General features: G+C 52.2%; 1 protein-coding gene across 3 annotated transcripts; it reads left to right on the top strand.

Moving 5' to 3' along the window:
- The first annotated feature begins 10150 nt into the window (after positions 1 to 10150).
- Positions 10151 to 20193, top strand: Zdhhc22 (zDHHC palmitoyltransferase 22). 3 transcript variants are annotated; one of them, XM_040274663.2, is made up of 3 exons: positions 10151 to 10393; positions 12221 to 12760; positions 17563 to 20193. In XM_040274663.2, the coding sequence occupies exons 2-3, from the start codon at positions 12235 to 12237 to the stop codon at positions 17901 to 17903; spliced, it is 867 nt and encodes a 288-aa protein (XP_040130597.1). In that variant the 5' UTR covers positions 10151 to 10393; positions 12221 to 12234; the 3' UTR covers positions 17904 to 20193. The 3 variants fall into 3 exon arrangements, with proteins under 3 accessions (XP_040130597.1, XP_005321324.1, XP_040130598.1); XM_005321267.4 differs by having other exon boundaries at positions 10157 to 10393; positions 17638 to 20193; XM_040274664.2 differs by lacking the exon at positions 10151 to 10393 and adding an exon at positions 11785 to 12009.
- Positions 20194 to 24231: the final 4038 nt, after the last annotated feature.

Genomic DNA, 24231 nt, shown 5'->3' with positions numbered 1-24231 from the left:
CTTCCTCCGCCCCCAAGGTCAGCTGTCGACCTCCTCAGGTGGGAGAATCAGTACAGACCCTCAACCTGCTCCTGGCATCGTTAGGTCTGAGCTACTCAGCTGGGGACACGGGTGCGTGGATGTCCAGTGCCACCTCACAGCGGGTCCTGCAGGCTCTCTGCCTTCTTCCTTCCTGTACCCTTGGCTGGAACCTGATGTTGGCAGGAGACGTGGGGTCATTTTGTCCCAAGGGAGCCTAAACAGTGGGGGCTATAGGCACCAGACTTAGCACGTTTCATTTACCTGCAGGGAGAAGCCCGCAGCCTGTGGCCTGGCCGGGCCTTTGGGGACCTCCACCAGGGATAAACAGGGCCATTGACCCTCTCAGCTTCCCTCAGCTTTGGTTCTCTGTCTGTGAAACGAGGCCAGTGGTGTTGACTTTGCACCATTATTTCAAGGAATAAATGCAAGGTTGTACCTAAAGGGTCTAGGCAAAGCCGGAAATGAAGTGATCACAAAATAAATGATGGCTGCCATCTCAGCCGGGGGGGGGGGGGGGGAGGTCTGAGGAGGACCCTCTCTCATCCAACTGCCCACCACCTGGGGGTCCAAAGCGCAGGTCCCAGGGCTGGCGAGGGGCGAGGCTCAAGCTCCTCTCTCAGGCCCTCCTCATATGGGGGGAAGCTGGTACCAACTTTCTGGAGGGTGGTTGGGTGACAGGGACCCTGGGAACCCAGGTGGGTACTTCTAGGATTGCAGCCAAGGAGACGGCCGCAGACTCCACAAAGTTTTTTGTGCTAGGACCTTCATTGCAATGTCACTAGTCATAGTGAGAAGTTGGAAATGGTGCAAAGTGAGAGATGCACTCAATACACATTTTGGATAAATGCCAGAAGGTCAAGGGCTCCGATCAATATTCAGCAGAGGCACAGGTCGGTGCCCGATGTCACCTGCACAGAGCAGGTGTCTTCACCACGCGGTGCATTGACAACTTTATCAGAATATTTTTGATCACAATGTCTCACTGGTGAGTTTCACTGTCAACGTTTAACATTTTAACATCGAAGTGCAAGAATGATATTCCCTTAGTACTAGCCCCAGCTAGAGCCTTTCTGTTGTGAACATTGTGTTAATAAATTGATGCTGGGGCTGCGGCTGGGGTTCTGACTCAGTGGCAGAGCGCTCGCCTAGCCCACGTGGGGCACTGGGTTCAATCCTCAGCACCACATAAAAAATGAAACAAAGATATTGTGTCCACCTACAACTAAAAAATAAACATAAAAATAAATAAATTGATGCTTACAGCAACTAATACTGGTGGAGGAATATGAAACCTTGCTTTTTCTAATAACTTCTTCTTTTCTTTATATTCTTTTTGGGGGAGGCAGGTACTGGGAATTGAACTCAGGGGCACTGAGCCACATCCCCAGCCCTATTTTGTGTTTTTATTTAGATACAGGGTCTCAGATGTTTACTGCCTGGCTAAGTTGCTGAGGCTGGCTTTGAACTCACTATCCTCCTGCCTCAGCCTCCCGAGCCCTTGGGGTTACAGGTGTGCACCCCCACACCAGCACCTCATATTCTTTATTTTCCTTCCCATGTTGGATTAAATACGACTTGCCCTAGACATCACATGTGATTTTAAAGGTTTGTCTCCTTTTGAAATTAGGAGGTTGGTTAAGTTGATATTCTGTTTTTCTTTCATATTTACAAAATGCAAAGAATTACAAATGGGACATTTTTTTTTTTTGGAAAGGCTTATGGCTCAAATAGAATAAAGTAACTAAAATGGGAATGCAGTTTTATAAGCTTCTTTGCTTAACATTATAAATGTTGGCATCCCAAACGATTCTACAGACACTAAGACAGAATCTATCCTCTGCTTCATCTTATTATTTTAGGGCTGTATCGGTGTTGCCTTATAACGCGTGCCACATGTCTTCAGGGTGTGAAGCCCCATGGGCTTTCTCAATATTTCTTATTCATCGTCAGTGCGTCCTTCTCTATTTAAACACTTGAGAAGTTTTAGTCTTTCTTTCTGTTCATAAAAGTTACAACAGTTTCTATGTTGTCTGCTAGAATTGCATTAGGTAGAGTGCAAAAGAAGATAAGCATTGCAAGTTCCATCTAGAAGGCTACTGTCTTTGAAAGTGGTTCACAGTAAAACCGAGCAGCATCCATGTGTGTCCTGGGGATCACCAGGCTTATTACACACGAAGGCCGTGGGGTGGACACAGGATCACTGATCAACTCCAGGGGACCCAGAGGTGAGGCTGAAGCCTAAATTCGGCTATTCCAACTTTTAGGAGCCAAAGGGGAAGATGAGGCCAGAAAGCTCATTTTGGCCAGAGGCTAAGATCAGAGCCAAATCCTGGCGTATCCCTACTAAATTGTGTCACTTCTCTAAGAGGGACCCACTGGCCAGCATTAAAAATTGGGTTGGAGCCATTCATGACATGGTGGCAAACACCTGCAATCCAGCAACTCAGGAGGCCGAGGCAGGAGGATCACAAGTTCAAAGCTAGCCTCAGCAACTTAGTGAGTCCCTATGCAACCTAGCCAGACCCTGTCTCAAAATTAAAAATTAACTAAATAAAAAGGACTGGGATGTGGCTCAGTAGTTAAGCACCCTGGGTTAAACCTCTAGTACCCCCCCCAAAAAAAAAATTATTGGGAATGTGTATTAAACAGCACGAAAGGATTGTCTTACTATCACTGAATTTTAACAGTTGATTATAAAAGAGATTGAAGATGTGAGCCCAATTTTGTGATTAAGAAGAAAAAAAATCTGGATAAATGAAACACTGTTCCAAATGTTAATAATGTTTATCTCTGGGTTTAGAATTAAAAGATTATTGCTTCACTTTTAATTAATTTTTTTTGTCTTTTCTTACAATATACATTACTCAGATGACTTTTAAAAATCACAAGTGATTTTAGCTGGGCACAGTGGCACACACCTGTAACCCCAGTGGCTCTGGAGGCTGAGACAGGAGGATCACGAGTTCAAAGCCAGCCTCAGCAAAAGTGAGGCGCTAAGCAACTCAGTGAGACCCTGACTCTAAAGAAAATATAAAATAGGGCTGGGGGTGTGGCTCAGTGGTCGAGTGCCCCTGAGTTCAATCCTCAGTACCCAAAAACAAAACAAAAACCAACAACAAGAAAAGTTACAAGTATCTTGATATTTAAAGTGTGTCTTTTCTGTCTCCCCTTTTCCCTTTCATCCGGGGCCGATCGACCTTCCACACTCGGCAGATGGTCTGGACCCGGAGCAGAGCCTCCTCCAGCGCTCACGGTCCATATTCACTGGAGGGTCGAGGCTTTGGAGGCCTGGAGCTGCCTCTCCTGGGCCTCTTCTAGAGCCTCACCAAGAGGAAGGTCAAGAACAGAGGGAAGGTGGAGGATGGCAGAGGGCAGGGCCCCCAATGGACCAGTGAGGAACCAGACTCCCAGAGGCTGGGAGTTCCAGGAAAATCCAGCTTCAGCCCTGAGGGCAGAGCTACAAGGTGGTCCATCAAATCCACTTCCCTCCTCCTCTTTCTCAGCACAGCTCACCACTGTTAGCCAGTTACACAGTGACCTGTATGTAGTAAGGTGCGGCCCTGTGACTAAGTTCTGGCTAATGTGAGAAATAAGTGCATAAGTCGTGCTCAACCTTCAGGAAATGTCCTTAAAAAGAGAGTCCTGTCCTTTCTCCTATTCTTCTCTCTGCTGAATGGAATATGGACACGATGACTGGTATAGGAGCAGCCATTCTAGACCACGAGGCAACACACTCAGGATGAGGGAGCAATGAGATAGAGTCCAGGTCTCACAGGATTGTAGAGCCTCAGTGCCAGGCCTGTGTGGCCTCCCTTAAGCTTCATTTATGTGGGAGCCAAGCGTACCTCCATTTAGTTTAAATCATGTTCTCCTGGGTTTGTCACATGCCACAGAACCTAATCATAATTAATTACAAACAGCTCTCCTTTCTCAGAACCTACTGTGCGGCCACTCTTCCAGATGCGCTGTTACCTTGGTCAGCCTCCGCAACAACCCCACCAGGTGGGAACTGGCTCCCCCCCCCCCCCCCCCCCCCCCCCCGCCTCCTGGCCGCCAGGAGCCAAGCAGCTTTCCTCCACCACGCCCTTCCACCCCAATGTTCTGCCTCACCTCAGGCCCAGAGCCAGGGAGTTGGCCGACCATGCACTGAACCTCTGAAACCATGAGCCCAAATAAACTTTTCTTCCTCTAAGTTGTCTGTGCAGGTATTCTGGTCACAGAGATGAAAAGGTGAGTAACGCATGGGTTGCTGAAAAAATGGCTTGGTTGTAAAAGTCAGCTCTGTCACCGTGAGATGCCCTCCGCCGGATCATGATGCAGCAAGAAGCCCCCACCAGACACCGGCACCAGGTTCTTGGATTTCCTGGTCTCCAGAACCATGAGCTAAATGATTCTCTCTTCTTTACTGATTTTCAAGTCTCAGGCATTTTGTTATAGCAACAGAAAATGCACCAAGACAACTATTTTTTTTTCCCAGATTACACAATGATTGGTAGAGCTGAAACCTGAAGGTAGGCAATTTGGGCCCTCTGGACTCTCTTTTTTGGACTCCCTTTTCATCCTCTGTCCCATCTACACTTCCATCCCCTACTGCAGGTCTGTTTTAAACTCTGCCCCTCCATCCCATCCCACTCTTCCTCCTCCTCTCCAGTAAAAAGTCCCTTCTCTCACACTGTTGCACAGGGAAAGAGGCTGACTGGTTAATTCACCCTGAAGTGTAAGAGGTCAACATCAGCATTCCATATTATCTCTCCATAAGGAAATAGGTTAGCTATTTCTATATCAGTGTGAAGGCTGATGTGTGAGAGACACGGCGCTGTGCTGTGTGAGGTCTGGGCTTTGGAACCAAGTGACCTGGATTTTGTTGTCGTTATTGGGGATTGAACCCAGGATCGATTTGCCACTGAGCTACCTCCAGTCCTTTTTATTTTTATTTTTTTTTGAGACAAGGTCTCACTAAATTTCTGTGACTGGCCTAAAACTTGTGATCCTCCTGCCTCAGCCTCCCAAGTAACTGAGATTATAGGCAAGTGCACACACCTGGCTAAGTGACCTGGACTTGATGCCTGCTGCCAGCAAGCTCTGCAAATTTAGCAAATCTCTTAACTACTCTGAGCCGATATAAAGTGGGCAGAATCTGACTTTCACAAGGCAGAGTAATTATAGCGATTAAATAAAAGAACCTGTGTGTAGGCACCTGGGCCCCCATGGGCCTGGCACATAACAGGCGCCAGGAAATAGGAATCTTTGGTTGTATCCCATTTTTCTCGTTGTTCTCCTGAGCCTGGGTTTTAAAGGTCAGGTATTGAGTTGGAATTTATTATTTATTTATAATTTATAAATAAATTGCCAGGCTCTATGTGGATACAGGCTGCAGAAACGAGCCTACAGATATTTACAGATGGAAAGATGCCATCAACAAACAAATAAGCAATTGAGATAAGCAGAGGGCGGTAGGTGGGGGTATGGGACTGTAGGATTGCAGTTGTGCGGAGGCTACAGTCTGGTGGAAGGTGCAGGAGCTATCGATCAAGCTGAAATCTTTGCCTCTTAAAACTCATAATGAACTTTGCAAATCACCTAAAGATCCCATTTAACGGACAAGGAATTTGAGGCTCAGAGAGGCTAAGGAACTTGCTCAAGGTCACATAGCAAGTGAATGAGAATACAGAGAGGCTCAAGTCCGGGTCAGTGGACATCAAAAACTTATTATTATTTTTCATAATAACAAACCACCTCTCTCCTGGGCCCAGAGCAGTCTCTGTGGGGCAGAGGGAAGTAGAGTAGAAGGGAGGCAGGAGGGGGTGGTCCTGGGTGTGAAGTCGGTGTTGCCTGCAGCTCTGTGGTTGCCACATATCCAAGAGGTCTCTAAAAAGCCAAGGGCACTGTGGTAACCTCCCTCCCCTGGTCTTCCCTCCCTCCTCCTCTAATTGAGAAGTCACCCTTCCGCCCCATCCCTCCCATCCTGGACACTTGGTGTTGCTGGGCTCACCCCAGCCACAGCTGACACCCCCCCCACCCCACCCCACACCTCCTGAGCTTCCTCTCAAGAAGCCATAAACCACCATGGGTCAGCAAGCACCCTCTTTTACCGCCGCCCATTTCTCCTCTCTGTCCCCTCCCTCCCTCCTCCTCTCCCTCCCTCCACCCCTTTTTCCTTTCCTCAACCTCCCGCGTGCTCTAAGATGAAGGAGCCAATTAATCTTGCTGCAAAGCTGCAGGCTGGTCCGCAGGCTTTAGCATCCCTACCAGGATGGCCTAAGAGGTCCCTGGAAACCAGGGCTAATTGGGGAAAGATGGCATTCATTCATCCATGGCCTGAGCACGGCCAAGATTCCCACCCTGGTGCATCCCCATGAGGGAGACTGCTGGGGTTGCCGGTCGCCCACAGGGTGACTGACCTTCAGGACTTTTTAGCATTCCTGAACCCAGCCTCACACTCCCTTTCAGCACCACAAACAGCAGAGTGTTTGAGAGCTTTTGGTCAATGTGCTGCAGGTTTATATGTTCACTTTTGCCTAGTACATCTGTTCATTCGTTCAATACCTACTGTGTTTACTGAGTACCTACTAAGTTCCAGACACAGTTATAGGCACTGGGGATACATCGGTGGCAAGAACAGTCCGAATACTGCTGTTATACGGTTGGCATCCTAGTAAGAGAGACAAATGGTAAGCAGATAAATGTACACTGTGTCAGATGATGATAAGTGGTGTTGGGGACAAATATCGCAGAGTAGACGGGACACAGGGTGAAGAGCAGAGCAGTTTATCTTAGATAAAGAGAGATCAGCAGGTCTTTTCTTCTAGGGGAACATTACAGGCCTGCTTCCTTTATGCAGAGGTCACGTTCAGAAAGGCTAAATATCCATGAGCTCTTTGCATATTGAATTGCATCTTAAATCGAACATAGGCAAGGCTTTCAAATTGACATGTGACAAATCTCCCAACCTCAGTTTTCTCATAAGAAAAAATGGGTTTAATATTTTTGAACCCCAGCCAGCTACAGACCTGTTGAGAGACTGATGGAATGGAATTTTTAATTTTGTGAAGATACTTTGTAACCTGCAAAGTAATGTAATTATCGTTCAAATGAAGACATAGTTGGCAAAGTAAATTACCACCTCCAAATAGAAATTCTGTGATAATCCAATTTCCATGTCTTCGGAGGGCTAAGATGATGAACTGCCCTTATGTGTTTTCCAAATCCAGGCAGGCAGGGATGGCGCCTTATTAAGCCTTCAGAGACTTGGGGGAGCACTTTGTGGTTGCCCCTGGCCATGATTTGCTCTTAGTCACAAAGAGCATCCTGTCTGAGGATGTCTAGTACCCTCTTAATTTCAGAGCACCCGTTAACCTGAGACCAATTCTATCATTCACCTCTATCTGAAATAAGAGCATAAGGATGAACCCAAGCCCTGCAGCCCTCTCCCAAACATCTAGGGAACCATGGGGCCTGACAGACACGGGGTTGGCCCCTCACCTGTGGGAGAAGCTGGCTGGCTCACGGAGTTTCTTTCTTTGTATACAACATTTTGTGGCAAAACGGAGTCGCCACTTGGAAGGGAATTCGTTTTATTCAGACAACACCATGAAATAGAAAAATGCAAGGCACATATCCCCAGGAAAAACGCTCAGCAGCAATCAGATGCTGATCTGTGTCCCTGCCCTCTTGGGACCATCTGCAGGTTCAGTCACAGCTGAACTATGAGAACATACGAGGAGGGGGGTGAGAACATGCTTCATAAATTACCTTGTGACACTGTAAATGGAGAATGAGGCTGTAGTTAGGGTGGGGGGTGGCAGGATGCAAGATCAATAGCAAATAAGGCCTCGTGGGACATTTCAAAGACCTCAGGGTACAGCTTTTCCCAGCAGAGAGACCAGTACTGATTCACCCGTCGGTACGCTTTTACTCAGGTCAACCCTGGGCAAACCAGAGGAGACTCCAAAATATTTCCAATAGAGGCCAGAGGTTTCATCTGAGTTGGAAAGAGAAGTCAGCCCTGTGGATAAAGAGCCCAGAAGAGAGACGGGAGATGGGAGACGCAATCGCTATCCAATCTTCCACTGAGCCCAGGGCACATAAACGACATTATTCCATTTCATCACCATCTCCACCATGCAACACCATTAAGCCCATTTTTATGGGTGAGAATACAGACAGCAGAGGGGTTAAATGACTTGCTCAGGTTCACATGGCCATAAAATGCTCCTTCTTCAGCTGCTTAATTCTGTTGGAGCCAGAATCAAAATGAAGTTTCAGATGGCCTCCTTATTGATTGGGTCCGAGATAAGCACTCATTTTAGAAAAACATTTGGCTCCTTCCTTTAACGGGGGCTGAGGGACCATGGGCTATAGAGCTGCAGCTTGAATGTCCTTTTCTGATGATAACGATATTTCTAAATAAATAATCATCCTCGTCCGTTTGTATTCGCACGACTGGATCTTCTCCCTCCGGAATGTTCCCTTCCCCCACTGACATCTTCCCACGTTCGCTGAGCTCCTCTCTCTCTGTCTTCCCCTCACACACACAAATTCAGACACACACCTTCCCACCACACACCCATATGCAAAATAAAATTAGAAATACCACCCGACTCTCAAGGTATTTAGGGAATGGAGATCTTCAATCAGTATGGCCCAAACCAAGCGCTCCAGGTGCCTCTGCCTCCCAAGCCAGTGCGAGACGCAGGCAGCACTTGTGAAAGGGGCCAGACAGCCATGCCTGTCACACAAAGCTGCTCTGAAGGGAAAAGGGCCACTTGTGCCTCCTTGTGTCTGTCCTGTGGCCACTGGAACTCACAGAGCTTCTGGATTCTCAGAGGCCATTCTCAGAGGCCACCACCTGGGACGCTGTTCTTCCACTGGCCTGCAAGAGCCTTTCGGAACACGAAAAGGTTTCCTGGCCCCCTTTTTATTTTTATGTGTGCTGATACAATCCAGAGAAAACAGTGTCTGATGATTCAAAAATAGAGCATGAGCCGATCGGCATATGGCCCTCACTTCAAGGGATTGCTCTTATTTTAATCAACGAGTTGAGAAAGCAATCAACATGTATCAGGTTGGCCTGCGTGCAGAGGAGTGGAGCTGGGCACCCAAGTGAGCCATCATGGTCCAAGCACAGGCACCAACGTCCCTGCGTCATCCAGTGTTCTAAGGTGTTCTCTATGACCGCGCCCCCATTTGGCACACATGTGTCACTACCCTCTTGATGCCACACAGTACCCATCTGAGAAACACTGGAGTCCCAGAAGGGGAAGGTGGTAAAGAGCAGGGAGTTGGGGCTGGGGCTCCAAGCAGCAGCTCCAGGTTCGAGCTCTGTGTGGGATAAACCCCCTTGTTGTTCCCCAAATCAAAGCTGCTGCTGGGTCCCAAGGTGATGCTGGATTGTGTTGAGGCTGAGAGCAGCAGCACTAGTGCTAAAACTGGGTTCAAATCCAGAATCTGTTCACTCACCTACTGTGTGACCTTGAGCAGTGACTTAGCTCCTGAATCCCAACCTTCTCATCCCAGAATGGGGCTCATGCAGCTGCTCCAATCATACTGAGAGGACGGATGAAGGGCTCTTATGCTAAAAGCTTATGTGCCTGGTACACAGGAAATCCAGAGAAGTACTATCCATGACTGTGGTCCAAGACACAGTGCTTCCCCTAGACAGGCTCTGTTTAGGGGCTTTCACATCTATTGCCGTTTAATCCTCACATCTCCATTCTCCAGATGAGGATCCTGGAATCTAGGAGCACACAGCGGTGAATGGTGGATATTCAAACCCAGGCGGACAGGCCAGGGGGTCCCCTTGCAATCTCTTGGTACACAGCCCTCCTGAGGAGATGACACTGACTTCTTGGGTGTTGCCCTGGTAAGCTGCCTATCAACACCCCAAGTTCCCTTCAGCCCAAGCTGAGAGAAGGATTACTGGTCATAGCCTGGAAGAAGGAAGGAGAGAAGGACTGGGTGATGGCTGGAGCATCCACATCAGGGATGAATTCCTATCTCCCAGTTGCAACCACGGCTGAAGTCAGGCAGGGCGCCCCAACCCGCTCCAGGGGAACCAAGAAGAGGGGAGGAAGGGGGGGCAAGTCCACGATGCTGAGACGGTGGCCAGAGCACCGCCCCCAGGAGAGGAGGGAGGGGGCGGGGCGGGGGGGCCCAGCTGCCATCCCCGCCGCCTCCTGGCCCCCACTCGCTGGCGCCCAAGTGGGAGGACGGCAGCTGCCCGCTCCCTCCTCCCCACAGCCCCGCTACCTGCCCAGTCCCCGAAGCGAAGCGTGAGAAGGCTGAGGGCCAGCAGGGCCGAGCCCACAACTTTGCAGCCTCTGGGCGGGCACGAGCCGGCGTCTGGGCTCCTCTTGTCGGCGACCAGAGCTCGGTGAGTTCATTTCCCCACCCCTCTGCGGCGGTGCGGCGGAGGCGGTGGCGACGGTGGCGCGGGGGGCGGCTTCCCCGGCGTCCGGAAGGCAGTGGCCGACAAGCCGGCAGCCTCCCGCGCTGCCTGCCTCGGCAGGGCTCCGCTGTGCCACCCTCCGTGGCGGGCGAGGCGGGCGCCAGGGCTGAGCCGACAGCTCCCTGCGCCCCAGGCAGCTGGGGCGCCCTGGGCCGCCCCTTCTCCCGCGCTGCGGCCGCCTGCGGAGCGCCCCTCACTCCCCAGCCCCTGTCCTTGCGTTCTCAGCGCCGCGGCACATCTGGAGGCTGCTCCCGCGCCCCCCTGGCGACTGGCGCGGGGAAGACACTTGCTTCGCTGGAGCCCCGGACCCAGGGCTCTCCGGGGTGGGCAGCGCCGCCGCAGCCTCCGGAGGCGCACGGCTGGGGGCGGTACCGCGCCCCAGCGACCAGGCTCAGGCGCGCCCGGCGCTGCACCCAGCTGCGGAGAGGCCTGCGCTTGCCCACCACAACCGCGGGTCCCGGGGGAGGGGGGACGCCATCACCTGCAAAGAGGATTCCAAGGTGACCCGTCCCCTCCATCCAGATGGGACTGCCTGGACCGAGGCCCCGTGGCATCCATCCATCCTGGGTGCAGCCGCCTTCCCAGAACTTTTCTCGAGCCTCCTCCTGTCCAATTCCTTAGCCCCCGGAAAAGTTCTCTCCAGCGCGCAGAATGCTATTTCCCGGTGCCTTCCCAAGTTGAGCAGGAACCCGGGCTCTGGGGGTCCGGGGCCTGGGGTGGGGCAGGCATGTGGTGGGAGCTGCGCTCGGCAGGGTGGAGGGGTGTCCATCCCAGGAAAGGGACACGAGAATCTACTCGTCCGCTCAGGGAGGGCTTGGCATCGAAAGGGTTTCGGCGCCGTGGGGATTGTTTGGGTGTCTCCCGCCAGAAGGGCGAGAGGCGGGCGCGAAGGGGGGATTTTAATTTCGTCGCCTCAAAGGAAAACGCTTTTTTGCAAACAAATAGCCAGAGTGCGAGAGATGGGCTGGGCAGGAAGGACTCACAAGCAGAAGTATTCCCGCTGCGCCCCCAACCCACCCAGCGCCTGCCTGTGCGCGTGTGAATGTATTGATTGTTTGAATCGATTTTTAAATAAAAAGCCAGGAAGCAGTGATTGAGTGTGTGTACACACAGACACACAAACACAGACACCCAGGCGCACACAGATCACACGTACCGTCACTCGCACCCCCAGCCACGGGCCCACACATACACAAACATACCTCCTAAGAGCCTTGGGTAACCAATGAGATCCCTGGGTATTGCCCAAGGTGAGGATGGGGCGGGGGGGGGGGCGGAAGAAGGGGAAGTGAAGGAGGACTTCCTGTAGGTCAAACGGTTCCCTCTGTCCCCCGGCCTCAAATCCTCTCTGTCTTCTCCTGGGGAGGCCTGAACCAAAAATCCCAAACCTGGGCTGTTTCCACTGCCCTGCGGCGCGCAGCCCTAGCCCTCTCCTCCGCACGGCCCCTACAGAGTACGAAAAAGCCCTTCCCTTCTGTGCCTGACCTCGTGGCGACAGAGCCCTAAGGTCGCTCAAAATTCGAGGGAGCAGCCTCCCCGAGGTAGGGCCTGGCCCCAGGAGCCCGCTGTGGTCTCGTGATCTCTGGCTTGCTTGGTCCCGGGTTAGAGAAATGGGGAAGGATGACCCCCCGGGACTGGGGTTGGGGGAGTAGATTTGCATGCAGCCCTTCCGACGGGAGACGCTAGGAGCGCGCAAGGGCGCCCCCTGGCCACCGCAGTAAGTCAGTCTCTCTCTCATCCCGCGCTCCGTAGGAATGTAATCGAGGATGCTGGCCCTGAGGCTGCTCAACGTCGTGGCCCCAGCCTATTTTCTGTGCATCTCCTTGGTGACCTTCGTGCTGCAACTCTTCCTCTTCCTGCCCAGCATGCGCGAGGACCCCGCGGCTGCCCCTCTCTTCTCGCCTGCCCTGCTCCACGGGGCGCTTTTCCTATTTCTCTCTGCCAACGCCCTGGGCAATTATGTCCTGGTCATCCAGAACTCCCCGGACGACCTGGACGCCTGTCAGGGTACCTCGTCCAAGAGGGCTCTGTGCCCCCCTCCCAGCACCCACTTCTGCCGGGTGTGCGCCCGAGTCACGCTGCGGCACGACCACCACTGTTTCTTCACCGGCAACTGCATCGGCAGCAGGAACATGCGCAACTTCGTCCTGTTCTGCCTCTACACCTCCCTTGCCTGCCTCTATTCCATGGTGGCCGGAGTGGCTTACATCTCTGCTGTCCTGTCCATCTCTTTCGCCCATCCCCTGGCCTTCCTCACGCTCCTGCCCACTTCCATCAGCCAATTCTTCTCCGGTGAGTGGGCCTTGGCAGGCAAGTTCAGCAAATAAGACTCCTCACCCCAACTCCAGGGGGTGCCAGACTTAGCAAATCAAAGAACACAGGATTTCCAGCTAAATTAACTTTTCAGATAAATGACTTTTTAGTATCATTATGCCCCAATTTTGCACGAGACAGAAGTAAGAAAATGTCCTGGGGTCTATCTGAAATTCAAATTAACTGGGCATGCTGTTATCTGCCTTCCTCACTATCACACCATCCACTTGCTCAGGAATGTCACATCCAGGCAGTACACCTGCTCTGTGCCAGACACACTCATCATCTTTCTCTGTCTGACCCCAGTCCTGCTCAGGGACTTTGCCCTCCAGAGGTGCTACCAACCAACCACAATAAGGTTGAACTTGACACCAGCTAAGCCCTATCCTCCTGCCTACTCTGTGGGCCCCACCAGACTGTGCTGCAGCCTGTGGGTGGCTCAGAGGAGGGCCACCCTGGTTGGAGATGCAGCCATGTTTAATGGTTCCATAGCCACACTACAGAGCTTGGGACTGGTGTAGAATCTGAGGAACCAGGTATGTGGGTCCTCACCCTCGTGCCCCACTGGGCATCCTGGCAAAGACTGTAGTTTGGATGGCATGCCTCAAGTAATGCTCCCTGGAGCCAGGCCCTGGGGCACTCAGCTCCTGGTGGCAGTTCTTATTACTTTATGCAGACTTGAAATTTGCCCCTACTGTATTTCCATCCACTCCCTGCCACCCTGGTGTGTGACTCTGCCCAATTTGGTTCCCATAATTGGTAGCGTGCACACGCATGTGTTTGTGCATGTGAGTATGGTGTTAACTCCATTTCTCAGATGTAAAAACTAAGACTTAGGTGGGACTAAGTGGCCTGCCCAGTGTCTTACCACTACAACTAACTAGACATCTCTGGCCCAGGGCTCCCTCAGCAGCACAGGAAATAGAACATGTTCCCAAACACTGACCTTCCAGGAACAGGGAGTGATAAGGCACTACTTCTACTAAGATCTTAAGATTATCTTGAAGTACCTGGATTGGCCTAGGTTGGACATTCTTTAAAATTCTGTTCACTCTGGAGCCTGGGGATATAGCTCAGTTGGTAGAGTGTTTGCCTTGCATGCACAAGGCCCTGGCTTCAGTCCCCAGCAGCAACAACAACAAATCTGATGGCCATATCATTAGCCAGGTTTGGTGGTGCATGCCTGTAATCCTAGCAGCTCAGGAGGCTGAGACAGGAGGATCGTGAGTTCAAAGCCAGCCTCAGCAACACTGAGGCAAGGTGCTAGGCAACTCAGTGAGACCCTGTCTCTAGATAAAATACTAAATAGGGCTGGGGATGTAGCTCAGTGGTCAAGTGCCTCTGAGTTCAATCTCTGGTACCAAAAAAAAAAAAAGAAAGAAAGAAAGAAAGAAAATTCTGATCCATTCTGGCTGGGGGAAATGATCATTTCAGTGACTTCTGTGGCCGCAGCTCACATCTTCCCAGGCATGGCACTACTGAGACATTGGCAGTGAAAACAGAGAGGACCCAGCCAGGGGAATGCCTGGAGGACTGGTGACTGAGCTGGGCCCAAAACTCAGAGTTTTGGGCCTTCTGGATTTCTGTGCTGCCAAAGGAGGCTGCCAGGACCGAAATAACCAGGATGGGGGAGGGTAGGTGGGCGGGTTGGGGGGTGGAGTGTGAGCACAGACAGGTGGGGAGATGAGGAAAGCCAAAGAACCTGATTACACATCCTTTTCCAAGTAGTTTCACCAACCATAAAAATGGGTGATTCCAGAAGGAGGATCTTGAAATGGTTTGATTTGAGATAAATCTGGGCTTGAGGCCTGTCCATATGTGCTAGGTTTAGGAGATAGGAGAGAAAGCAAGAAGGGCTTCTTGCTTTAATCTGTTGGGAGGACAGAGCCAGTTAGTGTCCACCTTGGGTCCCAGGTCCCTGATCCGGCTGCTGAGTCCCACTATCCTTCACCTCCTCACCATTCACTCACTAGGAAAGGAGGCTAAGATTCTCGTGTCCTTCTCTCCGTCTCGTCTTCCTCCTTTGCTGACCTTATATCTCTCCTCCCCCCCCTCCACATACACTGCCCTGTTCCATCTCCTTCTTCTCATCCTTTCTACCCCAGTTCCCAGAGCCACCCCCCTCTCATCTGCTCAGGAGAGGAGGGCAGGAGTGTCAGAAGGCACACCTTGGTTAACAGGAGTTGAGCTGTCCCCAGCCCTGAGTTGGATTTGCCATCAAAGCACAGGATGCTGTGCGTGGGGGCCCTGAGAACTAAAGGTGGAAGGGGTCTTCTGAACTGAAGTTGGCTGCTAATCTTCAGCTAATGTCAAAGAGAGAGGGGACTAGCTAGTTAAGTTCTAAGTTTCTTTTGACTTTGTGGTACCAGTACAAGTTGCATCACCCCCTCTGAACCTCATTCTCATCTGGAAAATGAGGAGGACACTCTCCAGCATGCATTGTGGCATTTGGATGAGTATGTCAGTGGATAGGGGCCACCAGAAAGTCCAAAAGGAGGAAAGAGAACTTATGTTTGTTGAGCACCTATTATGTGTCATCCACCAGGCACATCTCATTTCATCCCATCGTGACAGTCTGTGAGGGAGGTATTATCAAGTCATTTTTAAGGCTTAGGAAGGAAACACTCAGCCAGGTGAAGTTGCTTCAAAACCACACAGCTTTGGACTCCAAGCCGTTGCCTCCAAAGCTTGTACCTTTTCCGCTAGACCACACTGCCTCTCTGGGGCTGCTTCTCTTTTGTTGTTTCGCGATGAAGAAACCCCTTTGGGAGGGTGGCGTCATCTTATCCCCAATGCATTCAAGAAGACATTGGGTGATGGTTTGTGAAGATGGCTGGTGGGAGTCAGGGAAAGGAGAGATCAGAAAATGGGACCTTTTAGGCCCTTTAGGAACACTCTATGATTTTCTAAAAGAAATGGAACTATTATTAAATAGTTGAGAGGAGCTGAAGCAGTCACGCTAGAGACCTTCAAACACTTTGAAAGGAAGCAGGTCCCCAGAATAGCCTTTTGTAGCTGCTGCATGGGGCCAGGAGAAGGCGGCAAGGTTTCTCCCTCATGCCTTGCTTCAGTGCCAGAAAAAAAAGCCTGTGAAAAACAGCTTCCACCCGCCCAAGCTCGTTCCTGGGGCTGAGATGCAAGGCAGGCCGGAGCTTGACAGCTCTGATGTTCTCACATCCCAGTTGAGGGCCACCTTTGCCCATCGGCATCCCTCAAGCCCAAAGGGTGTCAGGGCCCCAGGGTGCTCCCTCCTGCACGTGGCTGTCCAAGCTCATCTGTGCTGACAAGGGAGAAGTGGGTCAGGGGATGGCATGGCTCCATGTGAGCTCTGCCCCACTGATGCCACCATGTCAGTGGAGGGGCTGCTCTAAATGCCAGCTGGAGCAAGCCTCCTGTCCCCTGGGCAGCTGGACCAATTTGTCTCCAACTTTGTAAAGAAAAAAAAAAAGCAATCAAAGTTCGAAGGGATGAGGGGAGAAAAGGCTGCTAATGAACAAACCCAAATCAGACCCACATTCTTCCTGGCTGCCACGTTCAACACTGTTCAGACCTGATAAGGACCAAAAGCTCAATTCTCTGGAGTCTGGAAATCAGAGCCTGGAGAGGCCTTGGAAGATGTGAACCTGTACAAGGGAGCTGGTAGAAGGGCAGGGGAGAGACGAGGGAGAGGTACAGGGGTAGAACAGGTGTTCCCTGGAGCTGCTACCCAAAATCTCCCTGGAGAAGGTGGCAAAAAGGTTGTCTTCCAGGGAGCAAAGGGCTAAGGAAGGCTTTTGAGTTCTGTACTGGACCCACCATCCTGACTGCCAGGTAGGTGTCTTTACTATAACTGCCAAAGTTGCAGCCTAGGAAGGATTCCAAGTCCTGGAAAGGTGGAGAAGGCTTGGTGGCCTTAGGAATTAAACTCGAACCCTTTTTGGATGTAAGTCATCTCCTCTGTGAAATGACCTTACATTCTGGGCTGCATGTCAACCAGAAGGCTGACCCCTTCATACACCATTTCCTTGAATCCTGCATCCCTGGGAATCATTACTATCATGCCCATTTTGCAGAGGAACAAACCGCAACACAGGTTCAAAAACTTGTGAGAGTCCACAAGATGGGAGATCCAAGCCCAGTGTGGACCACCCACCCAGAACCCTTGGGAAGACTGGGATCTCTTACTAAGTGGATATTTACAAGCAGTAATAGAAAGTGCTTGGTTTAGAGGGCCTGAGGGGAGGTCAAACTGATGACCTTGGGGACCTCTTCCAGGTTTAGCAAGCTCTGACGGATTGGACAGCTTTAGCAGAGTGTTCAGATGACCACACTGTCCTCTTGCTGATATTAATGACTGCATTATTCTCCCAAGTCCGCGCTCTGCTCCCTGCCTTTGGGGTTGAGCTCATGACTTGTCCCCTTTGATGACGAGGTCCTGTTTTCCATCATGCTGTCACTTGCCCGAGTCTTTCAGGACAATGTTCCCAGCCCTGAAGGGGAACAGAGCAGTCTAGACAGCTGGGGGCATCCGTTCTAAAGGGCCCTCAGCTTACCCCTCAAAGGAAAAAGAGGGGTGGGGCGGTAAGAGCATCTGGACTGCCCAGGGAAGCTGGGGGTTCTCATTCTGAGCTTATCAAGCTGTTCTCCCCCCAGATCCCCAGTTTTCTCCCCTCCCCCCAGGAGCCATCAACATAAGGAAAAGTTGGGGCAACTAGTTCATCCTTCCTGTCGTTCGCTGCAGCGCGGCGAGAGCTACAAAATGTAGTTGCAATCTCATTAATCTCCTCCCTCCCTCTGCACAGAAAGCGCCTGCCCGATCGCTTTTCCCGTACGTGGCCTGGGTGTAAAGCGGCTCTGTCGTCTCCCCTCCCCCGCAGGAGCTGTCCTCGGTTCTGAAATGTTCGTCATCCTCATGCTCTACCTCTGGTTTGCCATCGGCCTGGCCTGCGCCGGCTTCTGCTGCCACCAGCTGCTATTGATCCTCCGGGGGCAGACCCGCCACCAGGCTCGGAAGGGGGTGGCAGTGAGGGCCCGACCTTGGCGCAAGAACTTGCAGGAAGTCTTCGGAAAGAGGTGGCTGCTGGGCCTGCTGGTCCCCATGTTCAATGTCGGAAGCGAGAGCTCTAAGCAGCAGGACAAATAGCAGACAGACACTCCATCATTTCTCTCCCTCTGAACATAAGACCATGGCATCTGTCTCTACCCATGATCCACCGCAACCTCCGACTGGTAAGGTCCTTGCACCCGTCCCTGATCTTCAACCCCTAGAGAGCAGCGCTAGCTGGTGGGCCATGGCAGGAAGAACGGCCACCGGGCACTGCTGGGCTTCTCACCAGATGTCTCTGCTTCTGTTCACCCTCCTCGGGGCCCTCCTTCCCCTCTGTATCTGGTGCACCCACTCTCTACCACCTCTCCTGCCTTCACTCTGTCTGTGGGAGACTCCCCCTCATCTTGGGGGTGGAGAGTGACTCTTGCTGCTGGTGTGGGGCTCCCCAAGACCTGGAAGCTGGCAAATATCTAAAATTACCATGGGCCAGAGGCAGCCAAGTCCCTTCTGCCAACTGCCAGGGAAGTTGGGAGGGGTGGGCATGTGTCACCCCCTCTGTGGGGTTGTGGGTGGGGACAAAGAGCTCAGTGGCTTGGTGCCCACTCCCAAGGCTCAAAGCTCTTTCTCTGGAGACAGCAACCCGGCACTCCTCCAGCCCCTGGGGTTTGGCCAGATGTTGGGAGAGAAAGAAGAGGGAAAGAGGAGTCACCCAATGAATGAAGAAGGCATGTAACTGTGCAGCCCTGTATCCCTGAATAGAAGGGTGGTGTGTGTGTGTGTGTGTGTGTGTGTGTGTGTGTGTGTGTGAGAGAGAGAGAGAGAGAGAGAGAGAGAGAGAGAGGTGCTCTTATGAACCTAGAGGAAGAATGCTTGGGGAGGGAGGGGCCAATGCATTCATTTATGTCCTGGATAAAGGACATTCTAGCAGCTAAAGCTTCAATGTTGGAATGGCCAGTGTTGGAATGGATACCTGGGCAAGCAGTAGCTCCACCATTGGAGGTCGGGGTTAGGGTTAGCGAGGTCCAGGAAGGCTTCTGTCAGACATGCTGTGCAAGGAATTTTTTTTCACAAGAAATCCCTTCCCACTCGGAGAGTCTCTTTGTGACTGCTGGGCCCAGAGGCCACAGCTGCAGAGGTGTCTGTGAGATATTGGCTTTCATGGAGGGGAGGTGGGCAGAGGAGAGGGCTGAAAAATCATGATGCAAACTTTTGAGGCCCAATATAGCTACTGTGGTGAGGACTACCAGGATGTTTCTAGTTTAGAGGGCTGGCCATGGAGGATAGGGAGACCCAGAAGGGTGTCAGGGTCAGGTACGTGATGGGGAGAGAAAAGCCTGAAGGTCATGTCCAACTCTGAGGGAGGAGCCTGGGGGAGTGAAGACTGGGGGATGAGGATGACCAGAATATGTCAGTGCAGTTGCCAGACCTTCCCTGCTCAGCTGAGTGGCCCTGGATGGGGGCACGGCTACACATTCTGGGACCCAGAGAACCAGACCCCTGGGACACATGAGGGAGTGGGTGCAACCCAAGTGCCCCCTCCTGACTGGGTCCCAAGGCCAACCTGACATCCATCCAGGCAGAAGACCGAAGTCCATACCCTTCAGTGTCCAGTGGGTGGCCACAGGGACACAACCCTGCTGTACAACACTGAATTCTTGAGCAGAGCTCAGAGGACTTGACCAAGGTCCCGCCTTCATGCCCCCTAGAGGGCTATGTCCTAATGTTGACAGCTCGTGCTTCCCCCCTCTGCCTTTATTCATTGTTTCAGTCATACATTTATCCAATATGGATTTATCAAGCACCAACTATGTGCCGAGTGTCAGGCTCTGGTGATACAGGGGTGGACAGGACGATGAGATCCCTACCGTCAGGGACTCCTTGCCCCCTGCACACTGACTCCCACCCTTTGACAAATGGTCACTCTGCTATCTTTGGTGGTCATCAGGGCAGGCCACTTTGAGGGAAGGGGTGTGGCAGGGCAGACTAATGGGGAGTCCAGGCTTCATTGAAGGAGAAGTCACCAGGGCCATCTTCGTTCCCAGTTCTGGCCATATGTAGGAGGTGCAGGGGGCGGGGATGGTGGGAGGCTGGAAAATCCACCCTGGCTCCCTTCTGCCTTTATTCATTCTTTCATCACTTATTTCATTCACCCTGGAGCTCCGTCTTGGAAGCCAGCTCTTCCCTGTGCACCTCCTGGGGGCTCAGCAGCACGGGTCCTGGCATCCCAGGAGAGGGCAAAAAGAGACCCTCAGGGGGGTCAACTCCTGAAACACGGGTCAGTGGGGGTGACTGTGGGGAGGTTGCCAGGTGTGGGACTTGAATAGCGCTTGTGCACATGGCCCTGTATTTGTTGATGAAGAACATCAATAAAATATGTGGTTTTAAATTGGATTTGATATGATTGTGTGGGCACTGTGGTTGGGACAGGGCTGGCAGGACTAGGCTACATGGATGCAGCCATATTAGCTGTTCAAAGATTTAAAATAAATATTAAAAATGCTTTTATCCCAGTTGGTAAATAACCAAGGCCCAGATTCCCCAGGTAACCCACCCCTGCAGCCCCTGATTCTCCCCAGGGATCTCAGCTCACTCAGTCCTGCAGCTAACCCAGGCCCCTGCTCCAGTCCTCCACCAGGGCCTGCTGTGGCTAGTCAGGGCCACTTTGTGCTGGTGAATAGGGAAAAAATTAGCTCTGATTGACAGCAGGCCTGCAGCGCTGGGGTTTGTGGACCCACAGAGACCAGAGATAGGACGTTTTACCTGAGAATTTCCCTTTTCCTCTTCTTCCTGCTCCCCTGCCTCTGTCAGAGGGCAAGCAGGGAGGAGAGTGGGGAAGGCAATCCAGATGCTCTTCCATCCCAGCTGGAGCTGGCTGCCGGGCAGATTGGCCAGGCCCTCCTTCCCTACAGCCCCTGTGACATCTGGAGACCTTATGCTATTGCCCCGGGAGCAGCTAGGAAGGTGTTGAGGTGGGCAGGGACAGGGGTTAGGCTAAACAGGTGAATGGATGGCTTTGGGGGCGTCCTAAAGGCCTGCAGCCCTGCAAGGGTGGGAGTTGCAATGGCAAAGAGCTGATTCTCTTTGGGCTGTGGAAGCTTCAGCGCAAGCCCGTATGGTGATGGTCTGCATTGCCTGAACACGCATGGACAGGCGACCGGCGAGGTAGCACCCAGATGTTCCCCAGAGGGAACTGTGGCTAATTCTCAGAGCCTCCCAGGGCTGTCTGCACTCCCAGGACAGACGCCACACCTGCCTTTCCCACCATTATCTTTCCCAGAGCCATGCTCTGCACCCTGTGGGACTAGAAAACAGCTGAGACAGCTGTGTTCCAGGTGCACACTCACCCTGGGATTGGCTCCTGGGAGTGCTCAGAGGAGGGAGGGAACACAGTTGGGAGTGGGCTGGGGGGTTCTGTTTGTGCAGGGCCTGAAAGGCCGGACGAGATCTCAGCAGATGGAGAAGGACAAAGAGGGATTTTCCATGTGTGTGTGGGGGGGACAGGCTGGGAGCCCCAGAGCCCTCAGAGAGGGCCTGAAGACTGGCAGTGGGGACGCCCGCAGAAAGGGCTTATTAAGCCAGGCTAAGGGATCTGTGGCAATTTTGACAGGCAGCGGGGACCCAGCAAAGGTTTCGAACAAGGGAGTAGCAGGATCAGGGCGAGAATTCAGCAAGCAGAGCGTTGGAGGATAGAGTGGGAGAGCCTGCAGGCTGGGCACTGACGGCGCCCATATGCTCTGTCTGAGTGAGATGTAACAGGAGTCTGGTGGGGGCAGGAGTGTGGCTCCTAAGAAGGGAAAGGGTGTCAGAGGCACTTCTCAGGCAGGAGGCAGGACTGGAGGAGTGCTGGGGAGAGGCCCAAGAAGCTCTGAAGGCTAAGTCAGGGGATTAGGATGACCCCCAAGGACAGGCTGTCAGGAGCACTGGGGTGGAGGGAGGATCATGACTCTGGGACTCAGAGCCACCCCATGCACTTGCTGCTGTTCTTGACCCACCAGTTGACAGCCAATGGTATCATTCTTAACTAAACACTTGGCCACCTCGTGTGGCTCAGGGGACATCTGCAAGCCATACTTGGCAGCATGACTCTCTATGACTCCCCCAAGCCATCTGCCTGAGCAGTAGGAATCAGGGGTCCCCTGGCCCCTCCCTCCAGGCTGGATGAGACACTCGCTGCTTGGGCCCAGGCCCTGGGGCTGGATTAGGCTAAGGATGAACTGCTTCACCCCAGGGCAACCTTAAGGAGTCTTGAACCCACATCTCTTCTGCTGAGACAAGTCAATCCTAGGTCCTAGGGACATGTTTCCTTCCCTAGGAACATGATTATCATTGTCACTGTCCATGCATTTGGTCCCCAAAATGCCCTCGATCCTTTTTGTAACCTGAGCTCTCCAAATGACCTCCCTGCTCATGAGAGTCCTCCTCTCTTCTGTCCCACCTCTGGGCACACTCACATGGAGGCTTGCAGGTGGCCACTCCTCCAGGGAGAAAAGGAGGGCTGGGAGGGGAGCAGAGGTGCTCCTGCTTTAGATAGGAGGCAGGAACTTGGACCTGCCTGCCAGCCAGGCGAGCCTGCTGGTGGGGACGAAGCCGGGGATCGACTGCTCTTGGGCCTCTGCTTCTGCCCTGGCGCCTCTCACTCTGCACAGTGCTGGCCTCACTACTCCTCATTCCTCAGTCACGGAAGCTGACTCCAAGCTGAGCACAAACACCAGGAACCAGAAAGGCAAAGATGAACAAGACCCAGAGCCTGACCCCGGATTGCAGACAGTAGGGATTCAGTGGCCTGGCACTGCTGGGAGTACAGTTGCTACGGAAGCCTGGAGAAGAGCATCACTCAACTGTTGTGGGCTAGAAGACTTCCTGGAGGAGGCCACCTCTGGGCCAGGCAGGATGCACAGGAGCAGGGCTATGGCCCAGAGTGGAGGAAGGAGGCTGCATGGGGGCAGAGGCCCACGATTTCTGGAAATTGCATTTGTTTGGGAATGATGGGGTGTGAGGACATACCCTGCAGCCACACTTGGATATTCTGTCCCCAGATGCATTTCCCAAGAACCCTGCTTCCTCCCTCTGATCACTTGTCACAAAACCCAGACACATGCAGGCTCACAGTGTCCTTTTGGGTGAGACCAGGGTGGATGCTATCTGAATGACCCACAGTATCCTACAGGGCGGAGACCACTTCTGAGGGTGTCAGCCCAGAGCTGCTGAAGAGCTCAGCTGAGATCCCCGAGTCCCTCTGCACCCAAAGAAGGACCTGCAGGAACCCCTATGCTTGCCTGTCTGCACCACCTCAGCAGCAGGGACGGTCTCCAAGAGCAGAGAGGATCAGAGCAGGAAGCCTGGTGTCTAGGGCGTGACCTTATGTTCAATGTCCCCTCCTAGCAGGCAAGGCAGTTCCCTCTGTGTCCGGTGGACACTCCTCTCTATAACCTGGGGGTCCGAGTACCTCCTCCTGTGGTCGGGGCTCTCCATATGGCTCTTCTCCCTGGGGTTTCTCTTCAAAGGGTCCAGCCTCCTGCCAAATCTCCTGACCAAACTCCTCCTGCTCTTGTTTTGTTTTTTGTACCAGGGATTGAACTCAGGAGCACTCGACCACTGAGCCCCAACCTCAGCCCTATTTTGTATTTTATTTAGGGACAGGGTATCACTGAGTTGCTTAGCACCTCACTGTTGCTGAGGCTGGCTTTGAACTCCTGATACTCCTGCCTCAGCCTTCTAAGCCACTGGGAGTACAGGTGTGTTCCACCGAAGCCAGCTTCTCCTGCTCTTGACAGCTCTCTGCCATCTGACTTACTCCATCCTGTGGGTTTGTGTCCCAACTGTGTTGCTCTCTCTTGGAGAGGTTCCCCTCTCTCATGTAGAGCACGGACATTGTTTTTGATGCAGTAATTCTATTACTAGTAGTAATAATGATCAACATTTACTGCGCATTCACAACATGCCAAGAGCTCATCATGCATACAATTTGCCTATATTAACTTATTTATTCCTCACAGCAGCCCATTCAGGTAGGCTGTATTATAATGACTATTCTCCAGGAAAAAGAAACAGGCACAGAGAGGTTATATAACTTTCCCAAAGACTCGTGGTTAATTAATGGCCAAGCTGGGCTTCAAACCAAGAATGCCTTCTTTTTTTTTTTTTTTTTTTTTTAGAGAGAGAGAGAAAGAGAGAGAATTCCAATATTTATTTTTCAGTTTTCAGCGGACACAACATCTTTGTTTGTATGTGGTGCTGAGGATCGAACCCGGGCCGCACGCATGCCAGGCGAGCGTGCTACCGCTTGAGCCACATCCCCAGCCCCAAGGATGCCTTCTTGAGTCTCTCCTTTCCACCAGACACTAGACTTTTTTTGTTGTGGCCCACTGTAAACATCCAATAAATGCCTTTCTGAAAAGTAACAAGGAGTGAAAATTTCATGCAT

Source organism: Ictidomys tridecemlineatus, chromosome 5 (assembly GCF_052094955.1).
Source record: "Ictidomys tridecemlineatus isolate mIctTri1 chromosome 5, mIctTri1.hap1, whole genome shotgun sequence".
NCBI lineage: Eukaryota > Metazoa > Chordata > Mammalia > Rodentia > Sciuridae > Ictidomys > Ictidomys tridecemlineatus.
The sequence above is the reverse complement of the archived record's forward strand: the minus strand, read 5'-3'. Positions and strand labels throughout refer to the sequence as shown.